This window comes from Hevea brasiliensis, chromosome 17 (assembly GCF_030052815.1).
Source record: "Hevea brasiliensis isolate MT/VB/25A 57/8 chromosome 17, ASM3005281v1, whole genome shotgun sequence".
In the NCBI taxonomy this organism is placed as follows: Eukaryota; Viridiplantae; Streptophyta; class Magnoliopsida; order Malpighiales; family Euphorbiaceae; genus Hevea; species Hevea brasiliensis.
Window position 1 is genome coordinate 58215660 of NC_079509.1, and position 20655 is coordinate 58236314.

Consider the following 20655-nt stretch of genomic DNA (forward strand, 5'->3'; position numbering starts at 1 on the left):
ATTTGTACAAGTGGAAAATATTAAAATTAGGATTTTAATTTGTAATGATATTAATTAAAAATCAGTAATTGAATTACTTATGAGTTGGTTTTTAATAATAAAATATTATAATTATAATTTTAATATTAAATAATTTTTTTCATTATGTTCTTTAATTTATTTTTTTAAAAAAAATATTTTAACTAAAAAATAATCAATAATTTTTAATATTTAAAAATTATAAAAAAATAAATATTTTATTATTAAAAAATATTTTATTTGATAATAACTTATTTAATCTTAATTAAAAAGTATAGAAATTTATTTGACAAAATTTTAATTTTTAACTTATTTAGTATTCGACTCAAATTATAGTGAGCTTATAATTATAAGACTATATAATAAGATTAAGAGTATGTTTGGATAAATTTTAAGAGAGGAAGGAAAATAAAAGAAGAAAAATATTTTTTATTTTTTTTTTTTCTTTTTTTCTCCCTTTTTTTTTTGAAAAAAAAAAAAAAAAAAAAAAAAAAAAAAAAAGAAAAAACACTATTTTTTTTTTTTTCTTTTTTTTTTTCTCTTCTCTCCAATTTGAAAAAAAAAAAAAAAAAAAAAAATTTTTTTTTTCCCCATTTTTTTTTTTTCTCTTATCCAAACAATGGAAAAGTCTTTTTAAAATTATTTTCTCCTACTTATTTTCCTTCCTCTCCCTTTTTCACCTATCCAAACAAAGTGTAAGAAGGAAAGGTAAAGGGAGAGGGAAACAAAGACGTGATAGGGGCATAGAGCCACAATGTAATGCAAAGGAAATGGCCGACCAAACGGAGCCTAGTGGGAGACACAAAAGCGTTAGCCAACAACAAAACCCCCCTGTCGCTTTCTCTTTCTCAATTGATAAGGACAAGACTGATGATTGTTGGCATTTTCTTTTGTAATATTTAGTTCATTGATTTTGCTTAGTCTCTCTCTTTCTCTCTCTAAATTAATAACTACGTTTTGCATCCAACCCCACTGCTAAAATGCTCTAAGTAATTTGCTTCTCTCGTATGATTAAGTGGGTATTTAGTTTAATTTATAAAAATTAATTTATAACTATCTAATACTTATAAATTAATTTAAGTAAATAAATATTTAAAATTTTAAATAATTATATACTTGATTAAAGTATTTATTAATAACTGATAAATAATTTATATATTTGATAAAAAATAGTTTATAAATATATTATTATTAAAATGACTAAAAAATATTAAAATTCTATTTGTTTTACAAAAAAATAACTTGTAGATGTTTACAAAAATATTTCTCGTTGTTTGGATAAAATATTAAATTAATTATATGTGTTTATTTTATGTATATACAGTGTATTCAAATTTTAATAAAATTATTAAATTTAAAAAATAAAAAATGACTTTTTCTTTTGAAAAATAAAAATCATTATTCTTAAAAATGATTTAGTTTTTCTTTTAATCAGAAAAATATTTTTTGTTGATCAATTTTCTTGAATACCCTAAACGCTAGAAAATACAGAAAATATTTTCTAATAAAATATTTTTTGTAAAACAAATGGAGTCTAAATGAGATTTTAACAAAATTTTAAAAGAATTAAATGAAAGCAGCATGGTAAAATACTTAGTCAAATTAGCTTCTAAGTATTAAAAAAAAAAAAACTAATCTCCCAATTTATTATAAAGTATAAACTCAGCTTGTGAGTCTAAAAAATATTGTAAATTAATGGATAAATTTATTTTTAGAACTTATAAGTTAATTTATAGGAAAAGTCTGTGGTACTCGATTCCATAAATGTATAATTACTTTGTTACAGAAAATAATATGATTTCACATAAATTTATTACTCATTTTATTAAACTTTCGTAAAAAAAGCACATATAATATAAAAAAAAAAAAAACTAAGAGATGAATTATGTATGGTAAATTTTATTAAAAAAAATTATAGAAACAAGTCTTGATTTATTAAATATTATTTATTAAATTTTTAAAAAAATATTATGTGTTTTTTTTTCATGAGGAAACTTTTTTTTTTTCATTAAGTTAATAAAATTTTATTAATTAATTATTTTACCAAAAAAAAGTTTACAAAAATCTTATGAGATAAGTTGTAAAGTTATGTAAAATTATCTTACTTTTCTTAACAAAGTAATTATACTTTATATGGAATCAAACAACCATAAAAGTCACCTAGTTTATAAGTTAAGATAATCACACTTAAAGTAAATGTCCACCTTAATTATAATTTTATATTAAGTCTCATCTTACAAAATACAAAAACTTGAGTTCAAATTTTAAAGCTTATATATGTGAAAATTTAGAGTGAATAAGTTTTGATATCAAAATTCACTAGAAAGAGAGTTTGTTAATGCTCAAATTGATTTGGATTAATTTAAAGAAAAAAAAAAGGTGCTAAGTTCCATTATTTTGTTTGATTAGACTTAATTTGGATTTAATATTAAAATCTCAAAATTGTTAGGTTAGTAATCCACGCAGGTTTGGATTGTGACGATAATATCAAAGCAATCTAATAATTCAAGTGTGAAACTGAGTGCTACATTATAAGAAATCACCTTCAAAATTCATGATTTGTCTTGGGGGCCAAATTTTTAGTAAATTATGATCTAGCCATGAAGACAACATTAAAGATTTGATTTTAGGCTGCTGGACTATCATCTAATCCAGAAGAGAATTGAGTTAAGGAGACTGTCTCACATCTAAACCCAATAAAGATATTCTCCTTATCTATTTTGTTCATAAGGGTTTTAATTTTTTTTTTTAGTAGAGGAATTAAGGAAATAGAGACTGAAATTTAGCTCTATTAGATGAGCGATAATCTTTTAATTGCTAAACTCAACAAGATTAGGCCTTAAAAAATTATCATTAATTGTTAATTTTGAACTAAAAATTATTAATTTTATTCATTCATAATATATATATATATATAATTCAAATCTTAAAGTAGAAAAATAATAAAATCTCTAAAATTATGCTAGCCAATATAGAAATGTATATGCACATATCTACTTTCTATTTTATAACACTTCCCTTAAGTCGGAATATGAAATTTCATCAATTTCAATACTCCTTGACGAGATTCTTATTAAAGTCAATCACTCCCTCCCAACAACTCGCAAATATAGCACATTTAGAAACATATATACAAAGCACCAAAATATAAAGCAACTTATAGGATTGCTCTTCCCACTTCAATGGTGACACTGGCGAGGAAAGAGACGAAACAATAGGCAAATCTTTATCTAATAGCTCACGGAATCCAAATACAAAAACTTCAAGAGAGTATCAAATGAGGCAAGTCAAAAAGAAGAAATTGAAAGCAAATATGCAAGAATCAAAAGGCTCAAATACCATAACATAATAACCAATGGAAATATATTCAACAAAATAGTGACCAAAATAGCCACAAATAGTAGTTACAACAATAAACTTTCCATAATCAATTAATTTAAATATCAGGAATTTATATGATAGAATGTCGACACAAAAAGAATCAAATACAAAAATTGAAACTTTACAGTATCTATAAACAATACTGATGAACAGTACTACCCATGAACAATGCTGAAATCTTAATGATTCGAGAGCTCTGGTACTATATTAGTTTTAAACTAGAATTCTTAATTTTATTCATATATAATAGACATACATATATATACAACTCAAATTCCTAAATAAACAAAAAAAATAAAATCTTTAAAATTATGCTAACCAATATACGAATATATATAAATATTTACTCTCTATTCTATAATACTCTCTCTCATGTTAAGAGTATGAAAATCTTATAAATTTCAACACTAACAAATGAAAATTATAAAAATTTAATGAATTACTACTAAATTGTTAAGTCAACAGATGATGTAAACTATTTATATTTGGAATACACCCCAAACTTTATGATTTTTCTTTATATATATATATATATATGTGTACTATTTAATCGGGAGAGTCTGTGAATAGTTTTTTCAAAAATTTTAATAGATAATTAAAATTAATTTTTTATTAATTGATTTCTTAATTTTTTTTCTATTAGTTTCTCTAAATATTTGTAAAAACAAATCTTAAATATGTATAATGAATTTTATTTTTCATCAATTACCCCTTGAATTTTCTATTGAAACTTAATAATTTATAATTTATATATTATGATTTAAATTGAAACATTAAAATTACTTGGATCTCATTAAATAAATATAAAGTTCAATAATTATTCAATTTTTTATATTTACAAATTGAAATTTGATTGATAGTTATTATTTGAAAACTGAATTTAAGCCATTCTAATAATTTCCTACCACATAATCTAAAATTAAATTGAATTTTTTATTTTTTTTTTAATTTTTGCTCTCCTCTTCATTATGTGTGTACAATTTTTTTTTTCTTTATCTTCTCTTTCATTTAGCTTTCTATTATTTATTTCATTTAAATTAATAAAATTATTTTATTATATTTATATAAGTAAACTGAATTAGTGATCTCAACTTTTATGCAAATTTTAGATAAATCAACTTAAATATGTATTTATTTTTAACTAATAAATTTATTTTATTATTTTACTAATATCTAATTTTTATATCTCTATAATTTCAATGATTATTGTGCTTTTTAATTTTATACTATTGTGCTATAAAGTTGTATGAGATTTATATTTATTTTTTTTTATAAATTTTGAGTGTTTAAATTTTATGTAAGGATTTAATATATTTTAATACTAATTGATCTTTATAGTTTAATAATTTGTGTTATATATATATATATATATATATAATCATAACATATAATGAGATTTACAAGAGAGCTAAAAAGTCAAGTTTTTGATATATGAAAGAAAATTTCTCTTAGGTAATGATCTTCAAAGTTGAGATAATTTTTGGACGACCATTGTTTTTTAATTAGATTAATTACATAACATATTTCTAAATTTTTCGTAAAGTTCACATATGCATCCATGACTTGAATTTGATGTATAAATTGCTAATTTTTCTAAATTAAAATTATTTAATTATGGAGTTTAAATTGTTCAGATACCATACAAATGGTATTAATTATTTTCATATATCAGTTTGTTTTAAATATCATACAATTTAATATTTTTAGCAGCTATAATGTTAGTTATTTAAAAAATATATGAAATAAAAAAATTGTTTCATTTAAAGAGTGAAAAACTGAAGCATATAATACTTTAATAGAATAATTAAAAATATTTTTAATATAAAAATAAAATAAATTTTTTCAACAAATTTTAATTTAACAATATTAAAATTATTTAAAAAATAATATAAAATGTCTAAAATGTTAGAAAAATATTTTATTATAATATAAAAATCATATCTCTCATTTTTAGTAATTATTACACATAATCACTTAATTTTATAAATATTTTTCATAAAAATTATTGAATTTTATTTTTTTATAAAATAAAATTGTAACACCCCAAGATTTTAAATTTTATTATTTATGAGTATTTTTGATACTTTAATTTTATTTAAATTTTAGAATTTTTTTTGAGATTTTTCGGATTTTAAAAATCGGGTTCGATTTTCCGAAAATATAAACTTTGATGATTTTTAAAAATTAATTTAAAGACCACGTGGCAAAACTAAAAATATATTTGGAGTCTACATATTTTTCTGAGTTTTATGGAATTTTTTCAGAATTTTTGGACCTCGTTTTCGGTCCCGAGGCAGAGTAAAAATTCAAAATTTTGTATTTCGAATCGAACCGGCCGAATCGAACCGGACCGGATCGGACCGGTCGAATCGGACCGGTCTTCTTCTCTTTTTCTCCTCCCTCCCGCGCGCGATGGCCCTCTCCCTTTTCTCTCTCGTTTCTCTCTCCTCTCCACCCCGGCCGGCACTGACCAGCCAGAGGCCGCGTTGCCGGCCTGCCAATGCCGTTGGCCACGCCTAAACGGCCGGAAAAACGCGCGCGAAACGCCCCTTGCTCTCGCGCGCGCCGCTTCAGCTTCCCCGGCCAAATCCGGCCACCAATTGGACCGGGTCTTGTGTCCAAAATCATCTACTCGGCGAGAGCTTTCCATAGACACCAAGAACGCCGAAATCCATCGAGCGAATTGTCCGATTTTTGCTCGGGAAGATTTTAGCCCATTTCGACTTTTGGGCTAGATTTCTCGAAAACCGTGAATCCCACGAGAAAACCGAGGCCACCAGCACGCTCCATTCGTCGAGAGCTTCGCAACGACATAAATTTCGAATTTTTCCGACACCGTTTTTCGGTGGGTCCCACGGAACTTCACAGTGTATTTTCGAGCATTAAATGAGCTTAGAAAATTCTGAAAAATTTATGTACTAACCCCCGTGTTATGGGCTTCGTGTAGGTATCCTCGATTCGCCGAAATTCGACAGTTGACCGGGTCTGCAAATTTCGGGCCAGACAGACCCGTTACCGGAAAAGTCTTCGAATTGGACCGAGGTTTTGGCTAGCCCCCCATTGTCAGATGTCCCGAGCGCGTTCCCAAAGTCGGAATCGGCAAAGGTAAACCCGAACCTTGCTTTTTCGTAATTTTCTAGTGCTTAAATAGGATTAAAAATCCATAAAATATTCGTGGTAGCTTAGAAAATTACGATTCTTTTTGCAATAGCTTAGTAATATTGCTAAGGACCGCGGGGCAAAGTTTTATAATTTTTAGAGCTTGTTTGGGCAGTTTTTGCAAAAATGATCAATAATAAGGACTAAATTGAAATTTTGCGTATTGTGATGGATGACTGATTTGATGGGCCCAGGAGGGGCTGCGTGATATGATTGAACCGTGGATATATGGATTGTGAGTATAGAAGTGTGTTTTGAACCCTTTTGCAGGTTGGGTAGGTCCTAGGTATAGGGGAGACTCTGCCGGATTTTCGGCACGACTTAGGACGTAATTGGTCTTTTCTTTGTTTGTATTGAGTCAGATTGTATTAAACAAATATAATATGATTGTCAGGTGAGCCGGGACAGCCTTCTTCCTCCGCCCAGCCGCCACAGTGATTGTCGTCAAGTCTGTGAGTAAAATATTAATTTTAATTGTAATTTCGATATTATTATATGTTCAGCATCCCATGCATCACTTATATGCATATATTTATGTAGTTAAACTCTAGGCACGATTTATGATGCATTGATAAATGTTAAAGTGCCATGATGTTGTTGTGGTAATTTGGAGCAGTGTGCGTGCGTTGGCGTGCGTGTGATGTGGTGTGGACTATGGATAGGACGGGTAGTCACGGCTTGAGTTCTTCGCTGGGACCCGATCCTTCGAGGGGTAGTCACGGCTTGAGTTCTTCGCTGGGACCCTCGATTTGGTTTATTAAGCGAAAGTCCGGCTTGAGTTCTTCGCTGGCACCAGGTTGGATTTAAGAGAGCTGTATAGGGGATCAGCTCCCATATGTTATGATTGATGCTACAGGGTGCGTGAGTGCTCCAAATTACCTTTTTGATGCTATGATGTGAATTTATTGCTGATGTTGCATTTCACTCTACAGGGTGCGTTTTAGATAGTTATAGAGATTATGGTTAAAATTGATATTTTACTCTCTGAGTCGAACGCTCACTCCTGTTCAAAAATTTTTACAGGCCACAGGAGGATATTTTTGAGGTTAACCTGCTTTCTCCCTCGCAGGTCAATTATTACTGTTTGTATGAACTTGTTAAATCTTAGAATTTCCGCATGTGTTAGAAATGTTTATTTGATTTGGGTCTGTAAACTAAATTATTATTTTGGGACCTGTAAACTAAATATGCTATGCATGTTTGATGGATTGGATGAGGGAGCTGAGCTCCCATTTATTTTTATGTTGATGAGTATGTGGAGGGTGAGCTGAGCTCCCCAATTGCCTATATATTGTGTTTACAGGTCGGGTGAGTCGAAAACTCCCCGTTGGAAAGTCCATTTTATGGCCGGACTCTGTCCGTTTGTTTTCTTGAAATTGGGCCCAAATGGGCCTTAGAATTGGGTAAATGAACAGTTAGGCTTACTACGGGCCTCGGGGGCTTTAGGCTGGCCCAGGTCCTAGTGCCGGTCCGACCCATAGGTTGGGTCATGACAAAAATAAGTTTTAATTTAATTTTATAAAAATTATTATAATTAAAAGTTTACATATTAATTTACTAACTTGTTAATTATTTTATAAATAAAATTATTTAATTAATAAAAAAAATAAAGGAATTTGATGATGAGAGGAGGAACTAAACATGTTTTATGTTTTATGCATATTATTTTTTTATTTTTTTAAGAAATTAATAAATTTAAATAATTTTATTTATTAATTAATTTAAAATTTTTCAATTTTTTAATTTTTTATTATAATAATCTTTATAAAATTAAAATAAAATTTAATAAATTTTATAAAAAAAATTAAAATTTAATAAATTTTATGGAAACATTTATAATATTAAATGACTGATATTTACCTCATCCATTTTCATTATCCTGTTGATGCATGGGAAGATCGAATGCAATGAAGGTCCACTGGAATTACATCCATTGACGTGAAGTAAAGGGATTTGATGTCGCATGTCCTTTCACTTCATAGCAACTTGATGTGACCTTAAATTATGTCATTCACTTTTTCTCTTTCACTTGCACCTATGCATATATACTATTATGACAATGAATTGAAATTATTTTCTTTAATTAAATTTATGTATATCAAGTTAAAATCTTTCAAACCATCTTAAGATATACACTAATATTTTTTTTCATAAATAAAATAATTTTATTAATAATTAAAGAAAAACTTAGTATGAAACAAGCTAAAAAAATTTCAAGTGAAAGCATCAAGGAAATCAATAAAAAAAAACTCAAAAAATGGAATAAAGTCTTTTTATGCGCAAGACTCTTTATTTGGCTAAGAAATCAACAATTGAATTGGATTCCCTCTGTGCATAACTGAAAGACACGGCCAAAAGAATTTCAAGACAGGTTTTAATGGAGTTTACTTTAGAAGAAAGAAGCCAAGGAGCAAATTCGGAATTATAAACCGTGAGGTAACATTTTTTTGAGTCCGATTCGATCAAGATAGAATTGATTGAGGCAAAAGATGGCAAATTTGCACAAGATTAGCTCCAAAACTTTTTTAACTGCTTTGAGCTCCACTGCATTGGTATCATCCACCAGCACCAGACTTGCATAAGTCTGCCTAAAACAGACTTATCCACATTCCATTTGAGAGAATGAGCTGGAGGAGGGCACCAAGAAGAGCTGGGACAGGATTTAAAAGGATTATACCAGCCTCTTATGGACACAGGGGAACGAAGCAGATCTGAACCTGAATAGGGAAAGCCTAGAGAGAGAGAAAGAGAGCCTTCAACCGAGTAGCAACCAGGAATAGAATTAATGAACATAAGTCATATAGGGCTATGTCTTTGTGGCTGAACAGTATCTCATTTCTGGAAAGCCACAAGGACCACATAATTGCATAGAAAAGTGATGTCTAGAACGTGGAGTGAAATTTACCAAAAGTAAGCGAATACAGTGTTGGGTATACACAATTAGGGGCGTTCACTTATAAAGGGGTCTAGTCTTTCCTACATAGAGCTTTGGGCTACTTTAGAAGGCATCAAGCTTGCCTGGTTCGCGAGTATACGATGCCTTTAAGTGGATTGCGATAGTTTGTTGGTGATCAAAATGATTTTGAAGGACTCTTCCACGAGGGGATTATAGGCGCTGGTAATGGTTATTTAGACAACATGTTGCTATGGATTGGAACTGTAAGATTGTCCATGTGTATCGTGAGGCTAATTATTGTGCTAACATAGTGGCCAGTTTAGCTGAAAGCTTGCCTTTAGGTTTTCATACCCTTTCGCATCCTCCGCCTAGCTTGGCTCCTTGGTTGTTGCACGATATTAGTGGGGTGTCCTACCCAAGGGCCTGTTTGTAGCTGTCTTGAGCTTTGCTCCCCATTTGTAGCAAAATAAAAGGGTTTACAAGGGATTTTGATACTTGCTAATTGAAACCAAATCAAATATAATTAAAATTTTTGTTTTAATCTTGTCAAATTTTATTTCAATTTGACTCAATTTTTCAATATTTCAAATTATGTTATAAATAATATAAATATTAAAATTTTTATTTCTCAACAAATATATAATAAATTTTTATAGCATTAGCTTTTTTAAAAAAATTTTATAATTTAATTACACTCTATTATAATAAATTTTGAATATATAATATATTCTCTTTAAAATATATAGAAAATAAGTATAAATTGCCTTTTAAATTGATTTTTATATATAATATTAGCTAAAAAAAATTTCTAATTTCCTCCCTGTGTGCCATTAGGGAAAGTGAGGGATCTAAACTATTAAAAATAAATTACATCATTGTTCTTATTTAAGCTATTATTTAATTCATAAAATTTGACAAAATTTATGAGTCTTCATATTTTTTTTCAAGAATATTTTTAGAAGGGAACTTTTCAAAGATTTTTTTTCTAAAAAAAGAAATTTATTTTTTGTTGAATATTTTTCAATTTATTAACCCTAATTTATAGATTTTAGTTTAATTAATTAATTTTTATTTTTTTATTGATAATATTTTTCTACCAATAATTTTTTTTTATTTTTAAATCTATTGAAAGAAATATATGATTAATAATTTTCTTGATAAGACAAGAGAAAGACATTTAAGTTTTACAAAAATCTACTATATTCAAGATGGAAAAGCAGAAGCACCATTTAAGGGTTTTTTCTGGTTATTTTATTAAAATCAAAATACATGTGATTTTGTTAATAATTACTCTTAAAAAGTAATTTTTTTTTCTTATAAATAAAAATATATAATAAAAAAATACGAAATACTAAAAATAAAAAACGCTCAATTTTCTACAACATATTAGTATTTTCAATTTTTTTTTTTGTAAATATAAGATAAATTTATTAAAATATTTTATTTCAATTTTATATTAATTAAAAAAACTGAGGTAAGGAAATGGGAATGGGCCTCATGTAAGTTTAAGGAGATAAAATCATTTAATTTTTGGCCCATAATAAGCAATTAATGATATAATATAAGCAGGCCTATTAACTGTTGGCCCCTTTGTGTGAAGGGCTCTATGCCTTTGTTACTGAAGTGCCAATATGTACAGAAGACAAGACCCAGTAATTTTTTATTTTTTAATTTATTTTTGACAAGGTTAATTAAATCCTATTAATTGACTAAGCTTAAGGTTAATTACATGGAAAGAGCCTTCTCATTAATGGGTAAGAATTAATTTCAAAAAAAATCTTTTTATTAATATCATTTTTATTTACAGTGGTAAAAAATTAATTATATTATTATAAAAATAATAATAATAGAAGTAATTAAACTTTAAATATATTTTTTTAATGTTTAATTATGAATGGTATGTATAATTTTAAAAATTTTTAAATTAAAAAATCATTTTTATTATTATTAAGTGAACGTATTTTTAATTTTTTTCTTATTTTTTAGTAAAATTATAGTTAAAATTTTTAAGAAAAATAAAAAATAAAAAAATTTACTTTCTTTAAATAAACATAAGTAAGATATTAATTTAGGGATGGAAAAGTTTCTCCTCAAATGCTTTGTCCTATTAATCTATTGCCTCTGTATCATATCTAGGCGCGTGGAGTCAGTCACTTCTCCCCATATAATTTATGATGTAATTTTCCACCATTTGTTTATTTTCTCCCCTCATTTCTATGACAATATCTTCTTATTTCTATTAAATTATTATTATTTTTTAAATATTGCAAATCAAGAGAATAAAACATGCCCGCAAAAAAATTCAATAAATTATCAATTTATTTTATTTTAATAATATTTTTAACGGTTAAATATAATTAATAATAAATATTAACTAATAATTAATAATAATTTGTACCTAATGTATTTAAATGTTTATAAAATTATGTCTATCTAATTTAATTAATATATAAAATGATTAATAAAATTATATATCATATGAATTAAAAATGTAATTTTTATATTATATATTTGTTTTGTTATATAAGAATTAATATTATAATTAATTTAATTATTATATATAATATTTTATATTTATCTATTTTTTAATAGTTTTAAATAATTTATTGATATAAAAAATTAATTTAAAGATAAAAAAATTTACAATTAATAAATTTTAAAAGAATAATATAATATAAATAAAAAATAAAGCCAAATAAGCTAATAACAGATGAAAAATAATTTTAAAAATATAATTAATATAAATTATAACCGATAAATAATGTATTAGTTATCAACCGGTACTTTGATAGGTTAACTAAATAGATTGTTTCACTTATTTAAATTTCTATTAATTATGAGATACATTTAAAAGTTAAATCAAATACCTTATAAGTTTATTTAATTATATGAACGTCTTAAAAATAATCAAGAGTTGTCTTACTGTATGTTTGAATTGGTGGAAAATAAGAGTTAAAAAAAAATCCACATTTACTTATTTGAATTGGTTAGTGGAAAATAAGTTAGGAAAATATTATGTAGGTTTCATTAATAATTTTTTCTCTAACTTGAAGAGAAAGTGAATAATAAATAAAGAATTTTTTATTTTTTTACTTAAACTAGGTATATTATAAATAAAAAATATTTAGTAAACTCATTTATGAAATATATGGACACTACATATTGTGTATTAAATTTATAATAAATCGAATATAAACAAAAATTTTTCTTAAATAAATGAAATAATATTTTTATCCTTATAGTGTTTTATTTTATTTGCACATAAAAAGACAAAATAAATATTTTATTATTTAAAAAGTTTTTTTTTCCTTTTATTTTATTTCATTTCAATTAATATAATTAAACAATTTAAAATTTAAATTGTTTTTCATAATATTTACAATAATAATTTTTTAAGCTTCCAACCTAACCTTGAAATCTGGTCTCATGGTCATAAGTATGTCTACTTGAGCGGGAAAATTACATTGGCTGTTTTTTTAAATTTTGGTAATTATTTTATTTTAATTATTTAATTTTAATTTATAAAAATAAAATTAAAATAATAATTATTTTATTTTATTTTATTAAAATAAAATTTTTTAATTTTAGTATTATTTGAGAAAAAAGTCTCTTTAATATGCTATAGCTAATTTACATGTTCGTTTTTTTTAATTAATATTAAATTAATATTTATCAAATAAATATATAAATTATTATTTTTGTTTTTATATAAAATCTAAAATATTGATAAAAATACCATATTATTATTTTTAAGTTGTTACAAATTAAATTTTAATTCATAATAAATAACATATATATAAAATAAATAATTTTATTGATAATAATTATTAATTAATTTAATCATAAATATAAGAAAGAAAAAGAATAAAAAAAGTAATTTTATTTTTGTAACTGAAAAATTCTTATTAAATGTCAAATGAACTTTATCTGAAAAAAAAAAAAAATTGAGAGCTTTCTTTTAATAAATTAAAATTAAATGACTGAAATAAATAATTACATAAAATTGAGAAATAATTGATACAATTTACGATAATAAATAATTATAAATTTAATAAATTCGAATATCTCAATTAGAGAGTAGGACTTAGGATCCAAAAGAGTGTCATAAAATAAAGGAAGGAAGATAGGCTTTGTAATTGCTTATGAGTAGGGTTTTGTAGTTTTGGGTTTAAATAAAAAATTTAATTAATTTAGTTTTTTTTTATCTAAATGATTTGGTTTGGCTTGAAATTATAGATAATTTTATATTCTATCCAAGTCTAGCCCATAGACTAATCTCAATATGTATGAATTAATTTTTATGTAAGCAAATGTTGATTTTTTTTATAAATATGATTCTTTTTAATTTAAATTAAACTGAATGGATATTTATCAGTTTAATTTGATTTAATATACTTTAAATATTAATTTAGTTCAATTTAAATTTTAAGATTAATTAACTTTTAATTTTATTAATTGACTCAATTTAAATTCGAATCCACCAAATGCTTCACTATTTAAAAAGGGAATATAATTTTTAAAATAATGTAATTTGAAAAACTATTTATAAATATAATATAATTTTGAAATTATTTATTAAAATAATGTTTACATACATAACTTGAAAAAAATATTTTTAAGTGATGCCGTATCACATTAGATTATTTAATAAAATATTATTTTAATTATTATTTTTTAAAGCGGTGTTATATCACATCACATAATATGAAAATCATTTAAAAAAATATTATTTTAAATAATTTTTTCTAAAGTGATGAACAGTATAAAAATTACTTAATAAAATATTATTTGTAATGGCATTTTTTAAAGTATTTATGTCATTTTATTTAAAATTTTAAGAATACGTGAAATTCAAAAATTTTATTCTCTATTCATTATATTCTCTACTCTAAAATCCAATATTTTTTTTAATAAACTTACTACAGGCAATTATCTCTCTAGCTTTTAATAAAAATATCAATAATAAAAATGAAAGTAATAATTTTTATTTTATTATTAATATAAATTGATTTTTTTTAATTATTTAAGAAAAATTTTTAATTAAAATTTATTGTGTTATATTTTTTAATTTAATAATTATTTATCGTATCAAATAAACTTGAAAATATTTTTTATTTCTTAGAATGAAAATTAAAAAATGAAAGGAATAATTTTAAATAAATTTATTTTATGTACATTTTAGTTATGTTAAAATTTAGACCTTTAATAAATGTATTTTATATATATCTAGCATTTTTAATATATACAATTTTTACATGATGAATTTCTTAAAAAAAATTCCCCAGTATTTTTTTTTATCATAACTAGTATTTTTATTACTAAAATATAATTTAACATAACTAAAATTTACATAAAATAAATTTATTTAGAATCATTCCTTTCATTTTTTTTATTTTCATTTTAAGGAATAACAACATAAAAAATATTTTTATATTTATTTAATATGATAAATAATTATTAAATTAATATATATAACACAAAAATTCTAATTAAAATTTTTTTCTCAATTAATTAAAAAAATCAAATTATATTAATAATAAAATAAAATTATTATTTTTATTTATATTATTGACATTTTTTATAATAGCTCTGGACTGCGTATAGTAAGTTCTCTCTAGTTTGATAGAGAGAGAAAATCCTCTCAACTCTCTTCGTCATTTTTTATCTCTTCTCGGGTATGCAGAGCGTATTTTCCGGTTGGTTTCCCCTGTTCTTCGAGACAGGCGAAGATGGTGTATCCGGCTAATCAGTGGCTTCCCTCTCACCTCGGGTTGGTTGTATAGTTTTGGTTTTGTTTTGTTGATAGCAGAACTTGGATCTTCATGGAGAGGGTGATTTGTTGATGTTCTGCAGGTAAGAAGATGAATTTGCAACATGTGTTGGTTTTATCTTGGGTCTAGTTATTATGCTCTGCTTGAAGGGAGGGATAATCATAAGGGGCATTTGCAACTCCGGGGATTTATGCTTTTTCTTCTCTTATGGAAGCTCGCTCTTAAGGCTATATGAGATTGAGAGGCCAGTGAGCTCTGGTGCGTCACCTTCCTGGAGAGGTTGAGCTGTGCTTTTAATGTCGGGTGGTGGAGCCTTGGAAATCTGATGCTGTTTAAGCTTCTATGTTTTTCTGGGTGGCCTTTGGTTGTTCAGATGTTTCATCAGAGCTTTGGTTGGGGATGAAAAAATGTTTCTCTTCCCATTTTCCAAATTGGAGATCAAGCTTGTTGTGGTAGATGGACAGCTTTCTTAGTCCTGTTCCCTTTTCTGTTTGTTTAGGGTTCTTAGATTGGGGGTGAGCTACCATGGTTTGGACTTATTTTGTTGTAGGGCTTGATTTGTGGGTCTCTAATTTCTCTTCTACCGTGTTGTAATTGGACTGGTTTATAAGTTTGCCTTATTGGCCTTGAAATGCAATAGGCAATATTTACAGTGCAAAAAAAAAGTTAAAAAAAATTAAATTAGATTGTAGAGTAAACAATACATTGAACTTCACACATTTTTAAGGTTTTAAGTAAATTAGATAAATATTTTAAAAAATATTATTATAAATAATATTTTTTTAAATAATTTTTATATTATTTAATGATATGTGATGTTGTTTTTAAAAATATTATTTTAAATTGATTTTTTTAAAATAATTTTTAAATTATTTAATATCTTGATATTATTTTAAAAAATATCATTTAAAATGATATTTTTTTATAAATATTAATGTGGTGAGTGTAATATCATTTAAAAATATATTTTTAAATATTTTTTTAAATAAATATTATTTTAATAAATAATTTAAAAATTATATTATATTTTTAAATAATTTTTTAAATTATATTATGTTAAAAATTAATCCTTTTAAAAGGATCTCCGAACAAGTACTCAAAAAGAAACATGCCTCAACAGTCACCTCCCTACCACTAGGCACTAGCCACCCAAAATGCTTTTTCCTGCTACACTATGTACCACCATCACCGTAGAAGACAGAGCCACCACATACCTACTTAATAAATTAAAAATAAAGCAAGCCCTTGGCTTTGGGGACTGCAAGTGTGCAGGCTTGCTCGCAACTCTCAAAGCAAAGCTGTATTTTGTATAGTGCAAAAAGAATTCCTCTTCTCTCTTTATTACTCACCTCTTTCCCCTAAAACCCACATGCTTTCCTATTCTCTTAATAATAGTAATCACAACCACCACCTCCTTCTCCACCGGCAGCAGCAGCAGCTGCAGCAGCAGAAGAGCTGTCTCCCTCTTTCTTGTTCAGATTTTTATCAATCTTGAAAAGCTTGTCTCCTCTCCTCAAGTTCAAGAGTTGCTATAATATTGATTTCTAGTGATTCAAGAAGTAAGCTAGAAACAGAAGAAGATGATCACAATAACAGACTTTTACCATGTAATGACTGCAATGGTGCCACTGTACGTGGCTATGATCTTGGCTTATGGGTCAGTGAAATGGTGGAAGATATTTACCCCGGATCAGTGTTCAGGAATCAATCGTTTTGTGGCTCTTTTTGCAGTCCCTCTTCTCTCTTTCCACTTCATATCGACCAATGATCCTTATGCCATGAACTTTCGTTTCATAGCTGCTGATACTCTCCAAAAGGTCATAGTTCTTGTAGTTCTAGCTCTCTGGACTAAGTTGAGCAAAAGGGGTTGCTTGGAATGGACCATTACACTCTTTTCACTTTCTACTCTTCCGAACACCCTTGTGATGGGCATTCCTCTGCTCAAAGGGATGTATGGTGAATATTCTGGCAGTTTAATGGTGCAAATAGTTGTTCTTCAATGTATTATTTGGTATACTTTGATGCTTTTCATGTTTGAATATAGAGCTGCTAAAATGCTCATCTCTGAGCAATTTCCAGACACCGCTGGTTCCATTGTCTCAATCCATGTCGATTCTGATATCGTGTCTCTTGATGGTAGACAACCTCTAGAAACTGAAGCAGAGATCAAAGAAGATGGCAAGTTACATGTCACTGTAAGAAAATCCAATGCTTCAAGATCAGATATCTTCTCAAGAAGGTCTCAAGGGCTATCCTCTACAACCCCAAGGCCGTCAAATCTAACCAATGCAGAGATTTACTCTTTACAATCTTCGAGAAATCCAACTCCAAGAGGCTCTAGCTTTAACCACACTGATTTTTACTCCATGATGGCTGCTGGGAGGAACTCAAATTTTGGTGCTTCAGATGTCTGTGGCCTATCAGCATCTCGAGGACCTACACCCAGGCCATCAAATTATGAGGAAGATGGTGGTGGACCGGGGAGTAACAAGCCGAGGTTCCATTACCATGCGTCTGGTGGTGCAACACATTATCCAGCGCCTAACCCAGGCATGTTTTCGCCAACTGGGTCTAAGGGTGGAGCTGTTACCAATAATGCAGCTGGTCCCAAAAAGCCTAATGGCCAAGCTCAACAGAAAGCTGAAGATGGTGGTGGTAGGGATCTTCATATGTTCGTTTGGAGTTCTAGTGCTTCTCCTGTTTCAGATGTGTTTGGTAGCCATGATTATGGTGCTCACGATCAGAAAGAAGTTAGATTGGCTGTATCTCCAGGAAAAGGTGTATACTTAATTTTTTACAAATTTTTTCTTTCATCGAAGAAGAGTTCATGCACTTCATGCCTTAAATTCATGACCTTTGTAAGTTTATTTCGATTTTGATTTTGGGATTTGCAATTAATACCTGTTTCTGCTGGTGGGTTTTGGAGTTTCAGTAGAGGGACATAGAGAAAATCATCAGGAGGATTATATGGAAAGAGAAGATTTCAGCTTTGGCAACAAAGGACAAGAAAGAGAAATGAACAATAATCACCAAGGTGAGAAAGTTTTGGGAGATGGAGGAAAACCCAAAGCCATGCCTCCAACAAGTGTGATGACAAGGCTTATACTGATCATGGTTTGGAGGAAACTGATTAGAAACCCCAACACTTACTCGAGCTTAATTGGTCTAGCTTGGTCTCTAGTTTCATTCAGGTATAGTAGTACCTTTTCTGTCTTTTTCTGAAGAGTAAAAATCCATTAAGATTGGCTTCAATTCTACTTTGTCTATAAAATCTGTTTTGAATTCTGGTTACAATTTTTGCCCAAAAAAAAAAATTGTGGGATTCTTGTTGCAGGTGGCATGTAGAAATGCCTGCCATTATAGCAAAATCCATTTCCATTCTGTCAGATGCAGGGCTTGGCATGGCCATGTTTAGTCTGGGTCAGTATATATCATACTACTTTCCTTTTTGTTTAAGCAATGAAACTTTTGAAGAGAATCCTGTTGCCTTTTTCATTATTAATGTAGAAACAAAGCGAGCAAAGTAAACCAGAACTGAACTGTGTGGGGATGATAATGGTGTTGAGTTTCTTTTCTTTTAATTTTTTTTTTTCAAAATTCAAGAATTAGTGTTATGGGTAACGGTGGGAGTGATGATGAAATGTCTTTCAAAAGAAAAGATTTTTTTTTTGAAATCTGACAAATGACAAACAAATAGTGGTGGTCTAAGTGATGGGCGTGCTTGCTTCTTTCTGTAGTAATATTTATTTATTTATTGTGGATTTTTTGATGTGATGACAGGTCTGTTCATGGCTTTGCAACCAAGGATCATAGCATGTGGAAATTCCATAGCAGCTTTTGCTATGGCTGTGAGATTCCTTACAGGTCCAGCTGTTATGGCAGCTGCTTCTATTGTTGTTGGCCTTAGAGGAACTCTCTTACACATTGCCATTGTCCAGGTCACTTGCCTCTAACCATGTCTTCTCTCTCTCTCTCTCTCACTTCTGCTTCCTTCTGACACAACCAATCCTACTTAACTACGAAAATCCAATATTTTTTTTTATTTGTTTAATTAAGTAAATTCATCCTGCTATCTCTAGATAAGATTTTGTCAGTTTAAATTTTTATTTTTTACCTTTGCATATTAGTGCAAAAACCGTTGAATCTTTCTCATGGTTGCCAGATTAACAAAACAAAGAAAAACCCATTTTTTATTCATTAAAAACTAAATATTTTTAGTTTGCTGTCAAAGTTTAAATATTTTTAACAATATTGAAATTATTTTCAGAAGTAAAAGATTTTGAATAGTGAAATAAAAAGGTTTAAGTATATTTTTTCAATAATCAAGATTTAAATATGAGATCTTAGCATTCTAAAAATGAGTTTAATATTTTAAAATTTATTAGTTAAATTAATATTTTTTTTTCTATTTATTAGATATTAATTCAATTAGATTTTGAAAACCTAAAAAGGAAAAATAAAAGAAAAAAGTAAAAAGAGGGGCAATAATTAATCAGAGCTATAATTAAGCAAGGACTTGTTTGGGGTTATTGATGAACAATAAACATTTGTACCAAAACTAACATGTCTTTTTGGCTTTGTTGTGTTTGGATTGGAAAACAAAACAAACAGGCAGCTCTACCCCAAGGAATTGTCCCCTTTGTCTTTGCCAAAGAATACAACGTACACCCTGATATTCTCAGCACAGGGTGAGTATATATTTTCCAAGAAAATAAAAAAAAGAAAGAAAACACCATATCTAATATAATCCTTGTTTCTTCTTTTCTCTTATACATTTATATATATTCTCTCATGATCTTTTCTTGTTCTTGTTACTTTGCAATTCGCAGTGTCATATTTGGGATGTTAATTGCATTGCCCATAACTCTTGTGTACTACATTTTATTGGGGTTGTGAAGAGCCAAAAATTCATCAAGAAACAGTGGTTTGCACCAAATGGAATGCCCAATGGAGCTACAAGTTCATATCAAGAAATTGTTTCAAAGGATATATAGTGAGAGAGAAATGAGTCTTTTCTTGCAAAATGTCTTCTTTTCCTAGTGAAAGTTGTAAAATCAATGTTTCTAGTCAAATTATTGAAGAAAAAATTTAGTTAGTTTCTTTTCCTTAATTTTTTGTTTTTTAAAACCCAAGTAATGTGTATTTAAAATTTTGTTGAATATTACCTATGGACTTGGAGTCTTTTTCAAAACTGTGAGTTCTCGAGTTTAAATTTTAGTCAAAATCAATTATATAAAAAACAAATTATTAAACATTCAAATATAACTACATAAACTCATTATTTAAATAGTGAGATCATAATTTGTCAATTTTCTAATTTAAAAAAAAAAATTCAAGTTTGTTTTGTTTTCATAGTAATATAAAGCATCAAGATAACTAAGCAAATTGAGTTTTTGAGTATTAGATTTAAGTAATTTGTCCTTTACCTTA

General features: G+C 27.2%; 1 protein-coding gene and 2 long non-coding RNA genes across 3 annotated transcripts; all 3 read left to right on the top strand.

Moving 5' to 3' along the window:
* The first annotated feature begins 5945 nt into the window (after window positions 1–5945).
* Window positions 5946–7002, top strand: LOC131175575 (uncharacterized). Its single transcript, XR_009145755.1, has 3 exons — window positions 5946–6268; window positions 6347–6504; window positions 6953–7002. It is a non-coding gene; the product is annotated as an uncharacterized LOC131175575 (long non-coding RNA).
* Window positions 7003–15068: 8066 nt separating this feature from the next.
* Window positions 15069–15862, top strand: LOC110644214 (uncharacterized). Its single transcript, XR_002492790.2, has 2 exons — window positions 15069–15224; window positions 15308–15862. It is a non-coding gene; the product is annotated as an uncharacterized LOC110644214 (long non-coding RNA).
* Window positions 15863–16328: 466 nt separating this feature from the next.
* LOC110644221 (probable auxin efflux carrier component 1c) lies at window positions 16329–20345 on the top strand. Its single transcript, XM_021796915.2, has 6 exons — window positions 16329–18003; window positions 18158–18416; window positions 18560–18645; window positions 19006–19163; window positions 19837–19913; window positions 20055–20345. Exons 1-6 carry the CDS (start codon window positions 16806–16808, stop codon window positions 20119–20121), a joined length of 1845 nt encoding a protein of 614 aa, XP_021652607.2. The 5' UTR covers window positions 16329–16805; the 3' UTR covers window positions 20122–20345.
* Window positions 20346–20655: the final 310 nt, after the last annotated feature.